This window comes from Stegostoma tigrinum, chromosome 15 (assembly GCF_030684315.1).
Source record: "Stegostoma tigrinum isolate sSteTig4 chromosome 15, sSteTig4.hap1, whole genome shotgun sequence".
Taxonomy (NCBI): domain Eukaryota; kingdom Metazoa; phylum Chordata; class Chondrichthyes; order Orectolobiformes; family Stegostomatidae; genus Stegostoma; species Stegostoma tigrinum.
The window spans coordinates 1,718,419-1,736,295 of NC_081368.1; the positions used below are offsets into that span (position 1 = coordinate 1,718,419).

At 43.8% G+C, this 17,877-nt stretch overlaps 1 protein-coding gene across 3 annotated transcripts in view; it reads right to left on the minus strand.

Annotated features, from left to right (window-relative positions):
- Window positions 1-17,877, minus strand: part of arhgef6 (Rac/Cdc42 guanine nucleotide exchange factor (GEF) 6) — a 168,955-nt gene that overhangs the window by 18,862 nt on the left and 132,216 nt on the right. The window contains exons 13-18 of one of the 3 annotated variants that reach the window (XM_048544625.1): window positions 9,919-10,005; window positions 9,680-9,758; window positions 8,369-8,508; window positions 5,201-5,392; window positions 4,724-4,744; window positions 4,241-4,334 (exon numbers count right to left, since the gene is read on the minus strand). In XM_048544625.1, coding sequence (XP_048400582.1) covers window positions 4,241-4,334; window positions 4,724-4,744; window positions 5,201-5,392; window positions 8,369-8,508; window positions 9,680-9,758; window positions 9,919-10,005 — 613 coding nt within the window. Of the gene's footprint in view, window positions 1-4,240; window positions 4,335-4,723; window positions 4,745-5,200; window positions 5,396-8,368; window positions 8,509-9,679; window positions 9,759-9,918; window positions 10,006-17,877 lie in introns of all 3 variants that reach the window. The other 2 variants (XM_048544624.1, XM_048544626.1) reach the window with 2 other exon arrangements.

The window sequence follows — 17,877 nt, forward strand, 5'->3', positions numbered from 1 at the left end:
GGAGTATTTTCTCGGCATTGACCTGATGAAGCGCTTTTAAGAATTCTGTATAATTCTGAAGGGTGCCTGGGCTCAAACGCTAATTCTGTTTCTCTCTTCACAGATGCTGACAGAGCTGGTGAGTTTCTCCAGCAATTTGTTTTTGCTTCAGATTTCCAGCATTCACACTTTTTTGTTCTATTTACTGCTTTAAGAATTGCTTCCCATTCTTCCATACTGTAAGGAATTAAGGCCTTTTGTCATAACCTTTCCCAACATAGGCAATTCCTTCCCCATAAACCAGTCCAGCCAATCCTGATCACATTCCCTTCAAGGTCGGTATACCATTCCATAGATAAGGGGACCAATTTTTTTTTAAATTCATTTATGGGAGTTGGGCATTGCTAGCTGGCATTTATTCTCTGTACTCTAATTGCCCTTGAGAAGGTGGGGGTGAGCTGCCTTCTTGAGCTGCAGCAATGTATTTCCAAGGAAGGATGGTGAGTGGCTTTCAGGGAAACTTGCAGACAGTTCCGATCCCATATATCTACTGCCATTGTCATTCAAGATGGAAATGGTCGTGGATTTAACAAGGTGCTGTTTGAGTTTTGGTGAATTCCTGCAGTGCATCCTGTAGATAGTACACACTGCTGCTACCGAGCATCATTGGTGGTGGGAGTGGGAAGTGGCTGCTTGTGGATGCGGTGCCAATCGAGTGACTGCTGTGTCCTGGATGGTCTCAAGCTTCTTGATTGTTACTGGAGCTGCACTCACCCAGGCAAGTGGGGAGTCAGGAGATGAGTTACTCTCTGCAACGTTCCTAGCCCCTGATCCTCGCTTGTAGAGAATGAGCTAAGTACAATTCGGTTTCTATGAAGTAAGGTGGCAATTTCTCAAAGAAGCAGAGAATAAGCTGAGCACATGTTTCTATGATTGATGCAACGGTTTGCTATATCAGGGAGATCTGGCCAGTTCAGTTTTTCTGTGACAGCACGTGATTAACTCCCTGTCACTCTTTACATGTCTGTTCAACATCATCATGTGCAGCCAAATCTGTTAACTCTTTTTTGGTGCATTTTATCAAGTTTTAATTTTATAAAATTAGAGGCGGAGAAATCAACTGCTCAAAACTACAAAATAAAAACTGAAATAAACTGCAGATGCCGTAAATCGGGAACAAAAACAGAAGTTGCTGGAAAAGCTCAGCAGGTCTGGCTCATCTGGCTGTGAAGGCTCACTTAGGACACTTGAGGGCTACGAGGTAGCCAGGAAAGACCTAAACAGAGAGCTCAGAAGAGCCAGGAGGAGACATGAGAAGTTGTCAGCGGATAGGATCAGGGTAAACCCTAAGGATTTCTATAGGTATTTAAGGAATAAAAGAATGATGAAAGTAAGATTAGGCCCAATCAAGGGTAGTAGTGGGAACTTGTGTGTGGAGTCAGAGGAGATAGCGGAAGCGCTAAATGAATATTTTTCAACAGTATTCACTCTAGAAAACGACAATGTTGTCGAGGAGAATACTGAGATACAGGCTACTAGACTAGTTGGGATTGAGGTTCACAAGGAAGAGGTATTAGAAATCCTTCAGAAGGTGAAGATAGATAAGTCCCCTGGGCCGGATGGGATATATCCTAGGATCCTCTGGGAAGCCAGGGAGGAGATTGCCGAGCCTTTGGCATTGATCTTTAACTCGTCATTGTCTACAGGAATACTGCCAGATGACTGGAGGATAGCAAATGTGGTTCCCCTGTTCAAGAAGGGGAGTAGAGACAACACTGGTAATTATAGACCAGTGAGCCTTACCTCAGTTGTTGGTAAAGTGTTGGAAAAGGTTATAAGGGATAGGATTTATAATCATCTAGAAAAGAATAAATTAATTAGGGATAGTCAGCACGGTTTTGTGAAGGGAAGGTCGTGCCTCACAAACCTTATTGAGTTCTTTGAGAAGGTGACCAAACAGGTAGATGAGAGTAAACCGGTTGATGTGGTGTATATAGATTTCAGCAAGGCGTTCGATAAGGTTCCCCACAATAGGCTATTATACAAAATCCAGAGGAATGGAATTGTGGGAGATATAGCAGTTTGGATCGGAAATTGGCTTGCTGAAAGAAGAAAGAGGGTGGTAGTTGATGGGAAATGTTCATCCTGGAGACCAGTTATTAGTGGTGTACTGCAAGGGTCGGTGTTGGGTCCACTGCTGTTTGTCATTTTTATAAATGACCTGGATGAGAGCGTAGAAGGATGGGTTAGTAAATTTGCAGACGACACTAAGGTCGGTGGAGTTGTGGATAGTGACAAAGGATGCTGTAGGTTGCAGAGAGACATAGATAAGCTGCAGAGCTGGGCTGAGAGGTGGCAAATGGAGTTTAATGCAGACAAGTGTGAGGTGATGCACTTTGGTAGGAGTAACCAGAAGGCAAAGTACTGGGCTAATGATAAGATTCTTAGTAGTGTAGATGTGCAGGGAGATCTCGGCGTCCATGTACACAGATCCTTGAAAGTTACCACCCAGGTTGACAGGGTTGTTAAGAAGGCATACAGTGTTTTAGCTTTTATTAATAGAGTGATCGAGTTCTGAAACCAAGAGGTTATGGTGAAGCTGTACAAAACTCTGGTGCGGCCGCACTTGGAGTATTGCGTACAGTTCTGGTCACCGCATTATAAGAAGGATGTGGAAGCTTTGGAAAGGGTGCAGAGGAGATTTATTAGGATGTTGCCTGGTATGGAGGGAAGGTCTTATGAGGAAAGGCTGAGGGACTTGAGGCTGTTTTCGTTAGAGAGAAAAAGGTTGAGAGGTGACAATTGAAACATATAAAATAATCAGAGGGTTAGATAGGGTGGATAGGGAGAGCCTTTTTCCTAGGATGGTGACGGCGAGCACGAGGGGGCGTAGCTTTAAATTGAGGGGTGAAAGATATAGGACAGATGTCAGAAATAGTTTCTTTACTCAGAGAGTAGTAAGGGAATGGAACGCTTTGCCTGCAACGGTAGTAGATTCGCCAACTTTAGGTACATTTAAGTCGTCATTGGACAAGCATATGGATGTACGTGGAATAGTGTAGGTTAGATGGGCTTGAGATCGCTATGACAGGTCGGCACAACATCGAGGGCCGAAGGGCCTGTACTGTCTGTACTGTGCTGTAATGTTCTATGTCCTATGTTCATCTGTGAAGAAAGGCTCACCACACCTGAAACATCAACCCTGATGTTTTTCCTTCACAGATACTGCCAGGCCTGCTGAACTTTTCCAGCAACTTCTGTTTTTGTTCAAAAATACATTTTGGTTTGCAATTTGGTAAAATTCAAGAAAACGCAGGATGAGAGACAAACAAATCTTGACTTTACCAAAATCCAGTTTTGGCTGATATTAATCTGAAATCAACTTTGCCTCACAAAGGTCACACGACACCAAGCGCTGTTCAAACCAAACAGTAAAGATTTCAGTTAGATAAAAGACAGTCTGTGTTTACCCTTCTGGATACAACCAATCAATTTAACAGTTAAAATTAGCAAGAGCCTACTCCCATAGGAACAGCTTTTAACCCTCAAAAATCTAATGTTTAACTAATTTCCTTAGTTACCCAGTTTGAAACAGGATTAAAACTCAGTCTGTCGGTGACATCACTAGTTGCTATGCTTGTGGCACAAAGACTGAGAATCACATGGAGCCAGACAAAGAACCTGTTTCTGCAGTATTACAAATTCGAACAATTCCAACTTGCATTTTTATTGTGGCTTTCTCATGTTCTGACCTTTCCAATGAAGAAAACTTGCCAAGAGGCACATTTGAAGTGCCATCATAGTTATGATGTGGGGGAAGGTGGCTTGAGAATTTAAACACAGAAAGACCTCACCAATTCGACTTGAGTATGACAATGGCCAGATAACTTGTTCTTCTGATATTGTAGAGGGATGAAAGCTGGCCAGGACACTGACAGCACTTTTACTATTTCAAGTAGAGCACTGGAAAAATGGTGACTAATGCCAGTGGAAAAAAAAGGAACATTTTATTAAAAAAAAGCACACTGCTCCCACAGCCCTGACCCTCCGACAGCGCAGCGCTCCCTTGGCGCTGTACTGCTTGTCCTGGAATTAAAGTCCTGCTAATTGAGGTGATACTTAATTCTTGATTCTTTTCTAAGTTTTAATTTATTCAGCAATCAATACGATCTTCTCCTTGAACTTTTTATGAATATCCTGTTTATGGAAAATGTTTTAGGTTATCATTATAAGCCCCAGGTTCCTGGAGGAATCAACTTACTTTTCCGCAGAATGAACTCATCTTCAGATGTTTTACGTTCTGTCTTCCTCTTGGTTAAGAACTTCTTCACTGCTTTGGGGCTCTTACTAGAATCCTGCACAATAGAACAGCAGCCAACAGTCAGACACAATCAGCCATTTCATTTGGTGGCATAAAGTATGTTGTGTAAACAATTCGGTCTGATACAAATACAGAAGCAGACATGCCATAGCTATGCCGATCAGAGAGAGCTCGTGCTTCACTGGTTAGTTGCCATGTTGAGAGACCAAATATGTTTCTGCATCTCTAACAGAGCCAGAGAGATCATTCTGGTCTCAAGTATTGCAAGAAGATTAATGCAATTTACATACAAGTCTTATAAACGTCTCAGAATGCGTTTAAGTGAGCAGGTGAAGGAAGGTGGTGAGGCAGCAAATGTAGTCTTGCACCGCTGGCATGCACACAACACAAGCTAGGAGTAAAGTCACTCATCCAACCCCTTACCTTTAAAATATAAGACATCCTCTACAACGTACCAAATGGGGAAAGAAAGATAAGATGAAAGTGAAAGCAAATAATTGATGATTATTATATGAAAAGTTCATTCACTATCATAAAAGGTCATTAAAGTACCATCTATATTAGTGTTAATTTCGCTATCAGTGCATCATCCAAGTAATTTCAATTAGTCTAAAAGGTTATTATCCATGCAAGTCAATGCAGTAATAGTGTCATGCACATTTAAGATCGATTCTGTTATAAATATCTATTCACAAAACGGCAAATATTCACCAGAAATCAATGGATAATACAGTGGGAATAAGGGAGTTCTGCTATAAAACAGAATTTGATTAATTGCGGTGTACTGACTATAATTCAACCCAACTCACTCAGCATCAGTACACAGGGTGAGGTTACGTTCTATGCAGCTTGCAAATCTTTCATGTTTAAAGCAATGTGCCTTGTAATTGGACCACGTACCTCCTTACAACCTAACGCAGCTGAAGGCCTTAGCGGGGGCGCAGGTCTCAGGCAGCTCAGAGTCCAAGCCCTGGGGATTTTGGGAGGTTCCAAGAGTCCGCGGTTTTGTCCAGTTGTGCTGTAGGACGGTGGAGGTGAATAAGCAAGAGGCTGATGTGACGGAGTCGCTGGCGGCTGCTTACTCTCCGAGTGCTGCTGGGTACAAATGAGATAGAAATAGATTTGTCTTTTTTGTTACTCAAAAATGTTTTCTGTTTCCTTTTCAAATATTTACCCAGTCCCTTTCAGAGAACATTATCACTGAATCTGCTACAAGCAGCCATTCCAGATCACAACTCCCTGCATAAAGCAATTTCTCACTTTGCCCACTTTGCTACTGTCAACCACCTCAGACCTGCCCCTTTAATTCTGCAAGACTCAACTTTGCTAAGGACTCAGTTAGTGTGTGCAACACTTTGGGAGACCCATGAGAAACACAGAACACAAGCTGCAAATCTGAAACATGAACACTGTCTGCCTGAGTTGCTGAGCAGTTCCAATAAGCTGCCAATCTGTTTCACAGGGAAACTGCAGGTTCTGCCGTGGCGTTAGTGACTGGGAAATGGACAGATCTCAGCAGGAAAGGGAGCAGCACGTCACCCTTGAACCACTACGTTTCAGACTGTAGCCAACACATTGCAGAGAATTACATCGAGCATCTACTGCCAAGACAGGACTTTCACAGAAACTGGTGTTCATTCTCCCCAGTGATCAGCAGATCCTCCCAGTCCCTTCTCCCTCTTCATCTAGTTTTCCCCCGTGTTTTTCCACTTGAGCATGACATAGATATTTCAAATCTGGGCAGGAACAGATGTTTCTGCAGACATTAATGGCTGTGAGAAGCCAGTAACGAATAGAGCAGCAGCAAGTCAGTCAGGGATAATGGGAACCGCAAATGCTGGAGAATCCAAGATAACAAGGGTCTAGGCCCGAAACGTCAGCTTTTGTGCTCCTGAGATGCTGCTTGGCCTGCTGTGTTCATCCAGCTTCACACTTTGTTATCCAACAAGTCAGTCAGGGTTGGTTTTCTCGAATAATGGGATAACTCATCAATGGTGAATTGATTGTGAGATAACCCAGACATTCCTCAACTTCCACACACAGAACTCTCCTCTACACCCCAAATCACTCCTCAATCAGTATCAAAATACTTATCAACAACAACACTAAAGTGCATTCATGCAGCACATTTAACATGGAAAATGTCCCCAGCGCTTTTTTGGAGTAAAAGAGGAAATATTAGGGCTGAAAGCTTGATCTAAAAAGTAGACTAAAGGAGGAAGAGAGAGATGCAGAGGGATGGAAAGGAGCACAGACAAAATTCCAGACAGGAGAAGGCACAGCTGCTTGTGCAGGGTAGCGATATAATTCAGGGAGAAGCAGGAGCCGAGGAACTCGGAGATCCTGGAGGGCTGTTGGATTGGAGGTGGTTCCCTATTCCAAGATTTTTAAAAATGGATGCTACGTTTTGTCTCAGTGCACTACCGGGATACACCTTGTTCAAGGTGTTAAAGAAAAGGCAAGGCCCCGTAGTTGCTGCTGACACTCACATGCTGCACAAATTGAAGTGATATCATACACGGAGGAATTTAATGCTCACCCTCATTTAAAACATAGAACAGTACAGCACAGTCCAGGCCCTTTGGCCCACAATGTTGTGCCAAACTATTATCCTACTAAGATCAAACTACCCTGCATACCCGACATTTTACTATCCTCCATGTGCCTATCCAAGAGTCGCTTAAAAGTTTCTTAAGTATCTGACTCCTCTACGACTGCCGGCAACGCATTCCACATGCCCACCACACTCTCTGAAGAACCTACCTCTGACATCTCCCCTATACCTTCCTCCAATCACCTTAAAATTATGCACCTCAGAATAGTCATTTATGTCCTGGGGAAAAAAAGTCTCTGGCTATCTACGCCTCTCACCATCTTGTACACCTCTGTCAGGTCAGCTCATCCTCCTTCGCTCCAATGAGAAAAGCCCTAGCTCCCTCAACCTTTGCTCATAAGACCTGCCCTCCAGTCCAGGCAGCATTTTGGTAAATCACCTCTGCACCCTCTCTAAAGCTTCCACATCTTTCCTATAATGAGGCGACCAGAACCGAACACAATATAAGTGTGGTGTAACCAGAGAGTTTTATAGAGCTACAGCTGATCCAACACATTCCCCAGGCCCATCACCATCCTCTGTGCTACCCACAACAGTTTTCTCTGATAGGTAGCTTTTCAAGTTGCAAAACTTGTGGATTTGGCAATCCAGGTCTAAAGACAGAGTAATACCTCTAGCACAAAGTAAAATCAAAAATCTGCTCAGCTCCAACAAGGAGAACATCCATTCACAGTCACATCATCAATTTGCTACATACAACATACTGAAAAGATCTTTATAAATGGTTAATCAAGTATGTGCTAATTGATAGTAATGAGAACAGTACAACTGTCTTAGGACCATACAATTTTACAGTACATAATAAGGCCATTGACCCATCATGTCTGTACAGGCTCCGGAACGAGCTACCCAACTAGTCCCACTCCCCAGCCCTTTCTCTGTAGCCCTCTAAATTCATCCCTTCCAAATATATATCCTGCTTTCCTGAGGAATCTGCCTCCACCACTCTCCCAGGCAGTGCACTACAAATCCCAAAAACTGAGTAAAGAAGCTCCTCATCTCACTTCTAACTCTCTCGCTAACAGTCTTGAAATTGTGGACCCTAGTCACTGACATACCAATCCAGAGGAATGTTTAATCTGCAATATGTAAACTGCAAAGCTCTGCATTTTATCACAACTAGTTCATTATCTTTCTAAAAAAAAGAACCAAAAGAACTGCAGATGCTGTAAATCAGAAATAAAAACAGAAATTGCTGGTCAGACTCAGCAGGTCTGGCAGCACGTGCGGAGAGAAATCAGGATTAACGTTTCTGGTACACTGACCCTTCTTCAGAACTTCACCAGGTCTGAAATGTTAACTTTGCTTTCTCTCCACAGATGCTGCCAGACCTGCTGAGTAATTTCAGCAACCTCTGTTTTTGTCACCACCTCTGTAGCCAGTTAACAAGGGCAGTTTTTTTTCAGTCCGTGCATCGTTGAAAAAAACCAAGCAAGTAACTAACAGCTCCTTACTGGCTGTGATGTGGCAGGTACTGGTTTTGTGTTTGCATTCCCAGGGACTGTGCCTTTGGTTAACATCAGTAGATTTTCCACCCAGTCATGTAGCTCCTGGCTGTTATTACAGGACACCTGAATCCGTTCGATCATGTTACCTGCAAATATTTGACACATTTTAATTATTTACAATAACATACTGCTTTCATCATCATTGCTCTCAAACTGAACCTGTCTGCAATGGCAGGCACATGGTAATATCATTCAAATGAGCCTCGGCTCAGTGGGTTATTCCTGTTCATTGCAAGACAGATTAACATTCCCAACATTTCAATATCCTGTCATTCACTGCAGCATTGAGGGAGCACATATTATCAGACCATCAGCACTGAGGAAGTCATTGTAGTCTAACCACAGTAAACGGCTTCACCCCAGCTAACAGAGAGCGGCAACTTGTGGCATTTTAACTGGGGGGTCACCGCACGTTCGGAGAGGGGCAAGATGTGAACAGGACAGTCCTTCAAGGTGACCTCAGCCAGGGCAGGAACTGAACCCACACTGTTGTTGTCATTCTGCATTGTAAACCAGCCATCCTGCCAGCTCATCACAGACCATAGGAGCCCATCGAATCCACACCAACGCTCTGAAGAACATCCCACCCAGACAACTCACTCTAACCCTGTAACGCTGCACTTCCCATTGGTAACCCACCCAGTCTGCACACCCCTAGATACTATGGACAATTTAGCATGGCCAATCCACTCTAACCTGCACATCTTTGGACTGAGAGGGGAAACCAGAGCACCCTGAGGAAATCCACTCAGACACAGGGAGAATGTGCAAACTCCACACAGGCAGTCATCCAAGGGTGGAAAATCCAGGTCCCTGTCGCTGAAAGGTAACAGTTCTAACCACTGAGTGATCAGGCCACCCAAGTGAGATAACTCAACCCAGAATTGAGGGGGCGCCGTGCTGTCGGAGGGCCAGGGCCAGGGGGGCGCCAGGGCCGAGGGAACGCCGCACTGTCGGAGGTGCTGTCTTTAGCTGCGACTTTAGACAGAAGGCAGTCTGCTCTCAGTTGTGTGAGAAAGATTGTTTTGCAGAAGTGAAAGCAGAGCTGTCACATTCTCCCGCTGTCCTGGGCAATATTTATCCCACAACCAACATCAAAGAAATCAAGTTGGCATAAAAGATACTCCAGCACTTAAAGGGTAGCCCTTCTGTCTTTTTGACCTAATTGAACCCTAAATTCCACCAATAATAAACCCACAAACATATTTCCTCACTGTATGTGCCTTATGTGACTGCGTCATTTTATGAAGCACAAACCTGTAATTTCGAAGGCATTGTGGAAGTTTTCCGTTCCCTCTAACTTGGTTACTGTCATTCCTGTCAATGGCAACTTTCCCTGCAGCAGAAAATAATGTTACAACCGCAGCACAGCAGACAACTTTGCATTATCTGAACTCTAATTCAGACGGTACGTCAATGTGATTGAAAAACAGCAAGGTGGTAAAATGAAAATCTACTTAATGATTTCACAAGACCACAAATTTGGTTTTTCTCACCTGATAAATGAAGCCACTCATCCGTGGGCTAGCAGACAGCATGAGCAGCACCGTTGGGAACAACATGAAGTACCTTTCATCCTTCTCCTAAGATTGAATTCACAACAGTAACCATTCATTTGACCATTATTTAACCTGGATTTCAACAATGTGCAAATAAAAGGCTTTTAATTTGCAACCAAGAAAGCAGAGGAGGAGATAGCTGAGAGTTATAACATTCCTCGAGAACTTTTTCCTTAGCAAATATTTCCGAGAGCATTTCGAGTGGAGGACTCGGGGGGTTTTTGACTGTACAGATCAAAAGCTGAAGGCACCAGTTATTATCTACAATTCACTCACAATCCAAATTAAAACACAAATCCTCAGGTGGGTATAAACAGGAACAGTGAACTCACATTCATTATTTGGTCCGTCTCACCAATTTGCAGCAACCTCCTCTCTGATCCAGAGAGAAAGAACAGTTTGCATCATTTTCTTCAACTGGAGTAGCTATCGAACTGTACACAGGAACGAGGAGCAGGCCATACAGCCCCTTGAGCCTGTGCTGCCATTCACTGAGGGCATGGCTGATCTCTACCTGACCTCCATTCACACTCCTCCACTCGGTCTCTCAGGTGTGACATTGCTGAGCTTCAGTGTCTGGTGCTTTTTGAAGGGAACAATTCTACACACAGGCCAGCCTTGGCATCTAGGACAAATTCCTGACATTCCTGACCTTCCTGAATGACCTGGTTCTGACCTTGCCCCTTGACATTACCCCATCAGCAGATATGGCTTCATTTTCCTGTGCCCCTCATCAGACACAATCTAGCAAACAGCTCTGCACCAAGGTGACAAAAGAAATTCCCATTGTAGTATGACATTAAGGCCATGGTTTTGATAAAACACAGTAATCCCTTGAAACAACTGATGAAATGCCATGAATGACACTGCTCAAAGTGAGGCACCTCACAGGGAGATGGCTGAAGTTTCTTTTCCAGAACAGAGGGGGGTGCAGGTGGTCTTGTATGAGAGGGTTTAAAAGAATGTTTTACCGAAAACTGAAACCAGTAACTCAATGGTAGCTGGCATGTTGTAGAAAACAAGTTCAAAATGGACAACACAAGGTTAATGATCTAAACACACACTTTCAGCACCTAGTGTCTCATTATTTCAGGAAACCCCATCAGGTTCTCATAGTCTGACAGCACCTGGTCTCCTGTGAGAGACCCTGGGACCTGGGCCAGTGGCTTAATGGTTCCAAGGGCTTCATGATGTTCAGCCTTATATGACACAGACAGCCAAATCATGTCAGATCCCTATTCCTGTATTTGCAATTCAGCAATACTAAAACACTCAGTGACCCGAAAGATGGGCTCCTAACCAGACTTTGTGAATAACCAGACACCAAATTTATAGTTTAAATAAGAGAGTAAGGCAATAAGACATTGGAGCAGAATTAGACTATACAGTCTATCGAGTCGATTCCATCATTTTCTCATGTCTACATGTTTCTCAAACCCCACTCTCCTGCCTTTTCACTGTCACCCTGATCCCCTTACTAAGAAACTATCTATCTCTGTCTTAAATATACTCAATCACTTGGCCTGCACAGCCCTCTGTGTCAATGTGTTCCATAGAGACACCACCCTCTGGTTGAAGGAATCCTTCCCCATCTCAGTTCTAAAGGACTGTCCTTCCACTGTGAGGCTGTGCCCTCAGGTCCTAGTCTCTCCTACTAATGGAAACATCTTCTCCATGTCCATTCTATCCAGGCCTCTGACTGCTGGGGTCAAGTGAATCACTTGTGGAGTACAGAGTGTGTAGAGGTACGCTTAAGGAAGACATCAGGAGGGCAAAAAGGGGACATGAGATAGCTTTAGCAGGTAGGATAAAAGAGAATCTTTCTGGGTTTTCCAAGTATCTTAAGTATACAAAACAGCAACCAAGAACAACAGAGAACAACACTGCGCAGAACAGGCCATTCGGCCCTCGATGTTGCGCAGGCCTGTAAACGAATCTAAGCCCCTCCCCCTACACTATCCCATCATTATCCATATGCTTATCCAAGGACTGTTTAAATGCCCCTAATGTGGCTGAGTTAACTACATTGTCACTCTGAGTAAAGAGCCTGCCTCTGACATCTGTCTTAAATCTATCACCCCTCAATTTGTAGCTATGCCCCCTTGTACAAGCTGAAGTCATCATCCTCGGGAAAAGACCCTCACTGTCCACTCCATCTAATCCTCTGATCAGCTTGTATGTCTCTATTAAATCCCCTCTTAGCCTCTTTCTCTCCAATGAGAACAGACCCAAGTCCCTCAGCCTTTCTTCATAGGGCCTGCGCTCCAGACCAGGCAACATCCTGGTAAATCTCCTCTGCACCTTTTCCAATACTTCCACATCCTTCCTGTAATGGGGCGACCAGAACAGCACGCAATATTCCAAATGAGGCCGCACTAGCGTTTTGTACAGTTGCAGCATGACATCACGGCTCCGGAACTCAATCCTCTACCAATAAAACCTAAAACACTGTAAGCCTTCTTAACAGCACTATCAACCTGGGTGGCAGCTTTCAGGGATCTATGTACATGGACACCAAGATCCCTCTCCACATCCACACTACCAAGAATCTTTCTATTGACCCAGTATTCTGCCTTCCTATTATTCTTCCCAAAGTGAATCACCTCACATTTATCCATATTAAACTCCATTTGCCACCTTTCAGCCCAATTCTGCAGTCTATCCAAGTCTCCCTGCAAACTGCAACATTCTTCCACACTGTCCACCACTCCACCCACTTTAGTGTCATCCACAAACTTACTAACCCATCAACCTATATCTGCGTCCAAGTCATTTGTAAAAATGATAAACAGCAGTGATCCCAAAACAGATCCTTGAGGCACACCACTAGTAGCCGGACTCCAGGATGAATATTTTCCATCAACCACCACTCGTTGCCTTCTTACAGAAAGCCAGTTTCTAGTCCAAAATGCTAAATCTCCCTCAATCCCGTGCCTCTGTATTTTCTCCAATAGCCTACCATGTGGAACCTTATCAAAGGCTTTACTGAAGTCCACATACACCACGTCAACTGCCCTACCCTCATCCACAATCTTGGTCACCTTCTCAAAAAACTCAATGAGGTTTGTGAGACACGACCTGCCCCTGACGTATCCATGCTGACTATCTCCAAATTGTTGCTTGCTAGATGATTATAAATCCTATCTCTTATAATCCTTTCCAAAACTTTTCCTACAACAGACGTAAGGCTCACAGGTCTATAATTACCTGGGTCATCCCTACTGCCCTTCTTGAACAAGGGCACAACATTTGCAATCCTCCAGTCCTCTGGTACTAAACCTGTAGACAATGAGGACTCAAAGATCAAGGCTAAAGTCTCCGCCACCTCTTCCCTAGCTTCCCAGACAATCCTCGGAAAAATCCCATCTGGCCGAGGGGATTTATCTACCTTCACACCTTTTAGAATTGATAATACCTCCTCCTTACTAACCTTAATCCTTTCAATTCTAGGACCTGATCCAGTGCACCCCAGGATATTGTGGGAAGCTAGGGAGGAAATTGCAAGGCCCCTAGCAGAGATATTTGTATCATCAACAGCCACGAGTGAGGGGGTGGAAGACTGGACGTTGGGCATTATTGAGGAAGGCTACAAGGAGGAGCCAGGAAACTACAGACTGGTGAGTCTGACATCAGTGCTGGGTCAGTTGTTGGAGGGGATTTTGAAAGACAGGATCTACATGCATTTGGAAAGACAAAGGCAGGTTATGGATAGTCAGCATGGCTGTGTGTGTGGGGGAAATCATGTCTCTCAAATTTGAGTTTTTTGAAGAGGTAATCAAGAAGACAAATGAAGGCAAAGTAGAAGATGTTGTCTACATATACTTTAGCAAGACCTTCAACAAGGCTCTGCTTGGTAGACTGGTTAGTACGGTTAGATCACATGGGATCCAGGGAAAGCTTGCCAACTGGATTATAAAATTGGCCTGATGGTAGAAGGTTATTGTTTGGACTGAAGGCCTGTGACCAAAGGCATGCTGCAAGGACTGGTGCTGGGTCCACTGTTGTTCATCATTTATATAAACAATGTGGATGAGAACACAAGAGGCAGTAAGTTTGCGGATGATGCCAAAACTGGTGGTATAGTGGGCAGTGAAGAAGGTTATCTAAAAGTACAATAGGATCTTAATATCAACTGGGTCAATGGACTGGAGGAGTGGCAGATGGGGTTTGATTCGAGATAAATAAGAGATGTTGCATTTTGGTAAAGCCAAACCAGGACAGGACTTACAACATTAACAGTAGAGCCCTGTGGAGTACTGTCGAACAGAGAAACCTAGAGATGCAGGTACATAGTTCCTTGGAAGTGGTGTAAACAGGTGGACAGAATGATGAAGGTGGCATTTGGCATGCTTGCCTTCATTAGTCAAAGCACTGAGAATCGTTGTTGGGATATCACATGACAGCTGCACAAGACATTGGTATGGCCATATCCGGAGCACTGCATACAATTCTGAACGCCTTGAAATAGGAAGAATGTTATTTAACTGGAAAGGGTGCAAAAAAGATTTACAAGGATGTTACAAGGCCGAGACTGGAGAGTTTGATTTATAGAGACAGGCTGGATAGACTGGGACTTTTATGCTTCGAGCCTACGAGGTTGAGGGGTGACCTTTGTCTTTGATTCATTTACAGGATGCGGACGTCGCTGGCTAGGCAGCATTTATTGCTCATCCCTGCCAGGGGGCAGTTATGAGTCTACCACATTGCTGAGGATCTGGAGTCACATCTAATCCAGACCAGGTAAGGTTTCCTTCCCTAAAGGACATTAGTGAATCAAATGAATTTTCCCGACAATCGACAATGGGCTCATGGTGATCATTCAACCCTTAATTCCAGATATTTACTGAATTCAAATTCCACCATCTGGTCTGGTGGGATTCGAACCCAGATCCCTGGGTTAACAGTCCTGTAATAATATCCCCAGGCCGTCACCTCCTCATAAAATAATGGGAGGCAAATATAAGGTGAACAAAGAAGAGTCAAGGCCTGAAACATCAGCTTTCCTGCTCCTAGGATGCTGCTTGGCCTGCTGTGTTCAGCCAGCTCCACACTTTGTTATCTCTTTTCCTTTGGGTCAGGGATTCCAAAGCCAGAGGGATAAGTTTAAGGTGAGAGGGAAAAGATTCAAAAGGGGCCAAACGGCCAGGTTTTTCACAGAGGGGGGTGCGTGCACAGAAAAAGCTGCCAGAGGAAGTGGTAGAGGCAGGTACAACTACAACACTGAAAAGATATTTGGACAGGTACATGGATAGGAACAGTTTAGAGGGATATGAGCCAAACACAGGCAAATGGGGCTGGTTCATTCTGGGAAATCTGGTTGGCATGGATGGGTGGGCTGAAGGGTCTGTTTCCCTACTGTATGATCCTGACTAATCTGCAAGCCTCAGTCAGATCTCCCCTCATCCTTAGAAACATCATGGAGTACAGACCCTAAATCCTCAACTTCATTTGACAAGCCCTTCATTCCCAGGACCATTCCTGTAAAACTCCTCTGGACCCCCTCCAATTCCATCACATCCTTCCTTAGATAGGAGGCCCACAATTGCCCAAAATATTCCCAACAAGGTCTGACTACAGCCTCTCACAAGGTCAGACAGACAAGCAGACACAGTTCAGGGGTAAATCAAAATAAAAAGTAAACGAGATGAAATGGGCCAGTTCACTCAAGTAGCCTCCATAATCCATGGGATTGTATCTTGGTGGGTTTCTGAAGATATCATGCCTGCAAATAGTTTCCAGTAGGGTCCAAGGAATATTCATTTCATACTTGTAACGGAGATTCTATTCCACGAGCTTTCATTAAGTTGATAATGAGAGGATAACCACAGAGCAATCAAACCTCCGTCCTGTAGCTTTGACCACCACAAGCCTTCTGACTTAAAACACACAGTTCAAAACCAGTTCAAATTCTAGTTTCTCTTTCTATTTTGTTTTTATATTCTCTTTATTCAACTTGTTAGCTCCCGCTGAGGCACCTGTTACAATTCAAACATCTGTCACCTGTTTGAGTATCACACATCTCCGGAACCACAGCTTCTATAGATAGTTCTTTCTTTTAACAAGATTCAACCTGCAATTATCTTCCAGGCCTGGTCTCGTAACAATAATCAGTTTGAATGTTCTATTTGTTTTAAAACAAGCTGCTGCTCACAGTCGACAGGTCATCTTCCACTCTCAGTTCAAAACACAAAAAGTAAAACTGATAAAATATAAAACTCAAATAACAAAAGGCTCATTAATCGTCAGCTCATTAGTACTGCCATTTGGTCTCTACCAAATTGTGCTGCAAGACTGCAAGCTCACATTGCTCAAAACCTTGCCCGATAAATGCAAGTTTTTAACACGGGGAAGTTTTACCAATATCCATATTCTCAAGCTTCAATATTCCAGAAAGTACGACACTTCACTGCCTACAGGAACACCGACAGCTGACATGTGGAAACATCTGGAGTACCATACACAATGTTATTCTGCATATTTGAGGAAAGGTACGGGAATGGGAACAGGCCATTTCGCTCATCAAACCTGTCTCGTCATTGAGTACTATTGTGGCTGATGCAATATTTTCAGAGAACACACCCTGGGACAGCACTCACCATCAGAAATCAATCAATCAACCTCCACCTCAAACATAATGGCTTGCACTGGATGCTACAGCAAAGGTTTGCTAAATTTGGTACATGCAATGAAAGAGGGTTGCCCTAGGGTCAGAGTAAGCTGGGAAAATATTTTAGGGAGGTTTGAAGAATGAAAGATGATCTCATTCAAACTTTCAAAGCTCCCGAAGGGACCTAACAGCATAAAAATGAATAGGCAGTTTTCCCCTGGCTGGGGAATCTAAAACACTGAGGATAGAGTTTCAGAATAAGGAGCCAATCATTTAGGGCTGGGATGAGGAGAAATTATTTCACTCAAAGGATTGGGAATTGTTGGAAATTTCTCCCCAGAGGCTGTAGATGCTCCAATATATTTTGGGCTGGGCCAGACAGGTTATTAGCCTCTTGGGGAATCGAGGAAAACAGGGATATAGGGAAAGTGGGGGGTAGAGCTAAGGGTTAGTCAAGATAGTACTGAATGGTGCAGCAGGATCAAAGGGCCAAATAATCTACTCCTGCTTTCATTTATGTTCTTACCACCACTGTTTGTAAGCCCTCCTCCAAGTCACTCACCATTCTGACTTGAAAGTATAATCAACATTCCTTCAATGTCACTGGGTCAAAATCCTGGAACTCCCTCCCCAACAGCACCAGGGATCTCCCCTACAACAAAGGACTGCAGTGGTTTAAGAGGGGGTCTCCAGCACCTTCTCTTCAGCTCCTGTCCTCACCAACAACACCCATACCTCAAGGTCAAAAGGACCCAGACGTTTGCAGAAGTGCAGTACACAGGTATCTCCATCACTTTGAGAATTACCAAAGACCTGGAGGCACCAAAACTCGGCTAATCATGTATATTTTCCTTTATGAATAATTTTACAATAAATCTGGGGGATGTTTTAAACTGCCCAGCAATGCATAAACACAACTTTCTGTTGAGCGGTGGGATGCAGATAGTTGCTGAGGACTCAACCCACACAGAGTTTCCAGTCTCGCAGAGACTGCTAAGGGAAGCCACCCTATCAGAGGGTGTAAGGCAGAAAAGCTCCACTCTGCCCCCTCCTTTAGAGAAAGGCAAATGCAGATTAGGTTACAGTTTTAATTTAATAAAGAAATGATGGTTTATGTAAGCAGCTTTGCTTCAAACGGAAAACTTAGCTGGAAGATAAAACAACCCTCGTCCTGGATTTTGATTGTGTTCAAAGACCCGAAATAAAGATTTAATCAATATGTGAGGGGAAGTACCCCAAACTTCCTTTTACAAATAAAGGCTGTAAATTTATTCAGAGCAAAGTCAGCG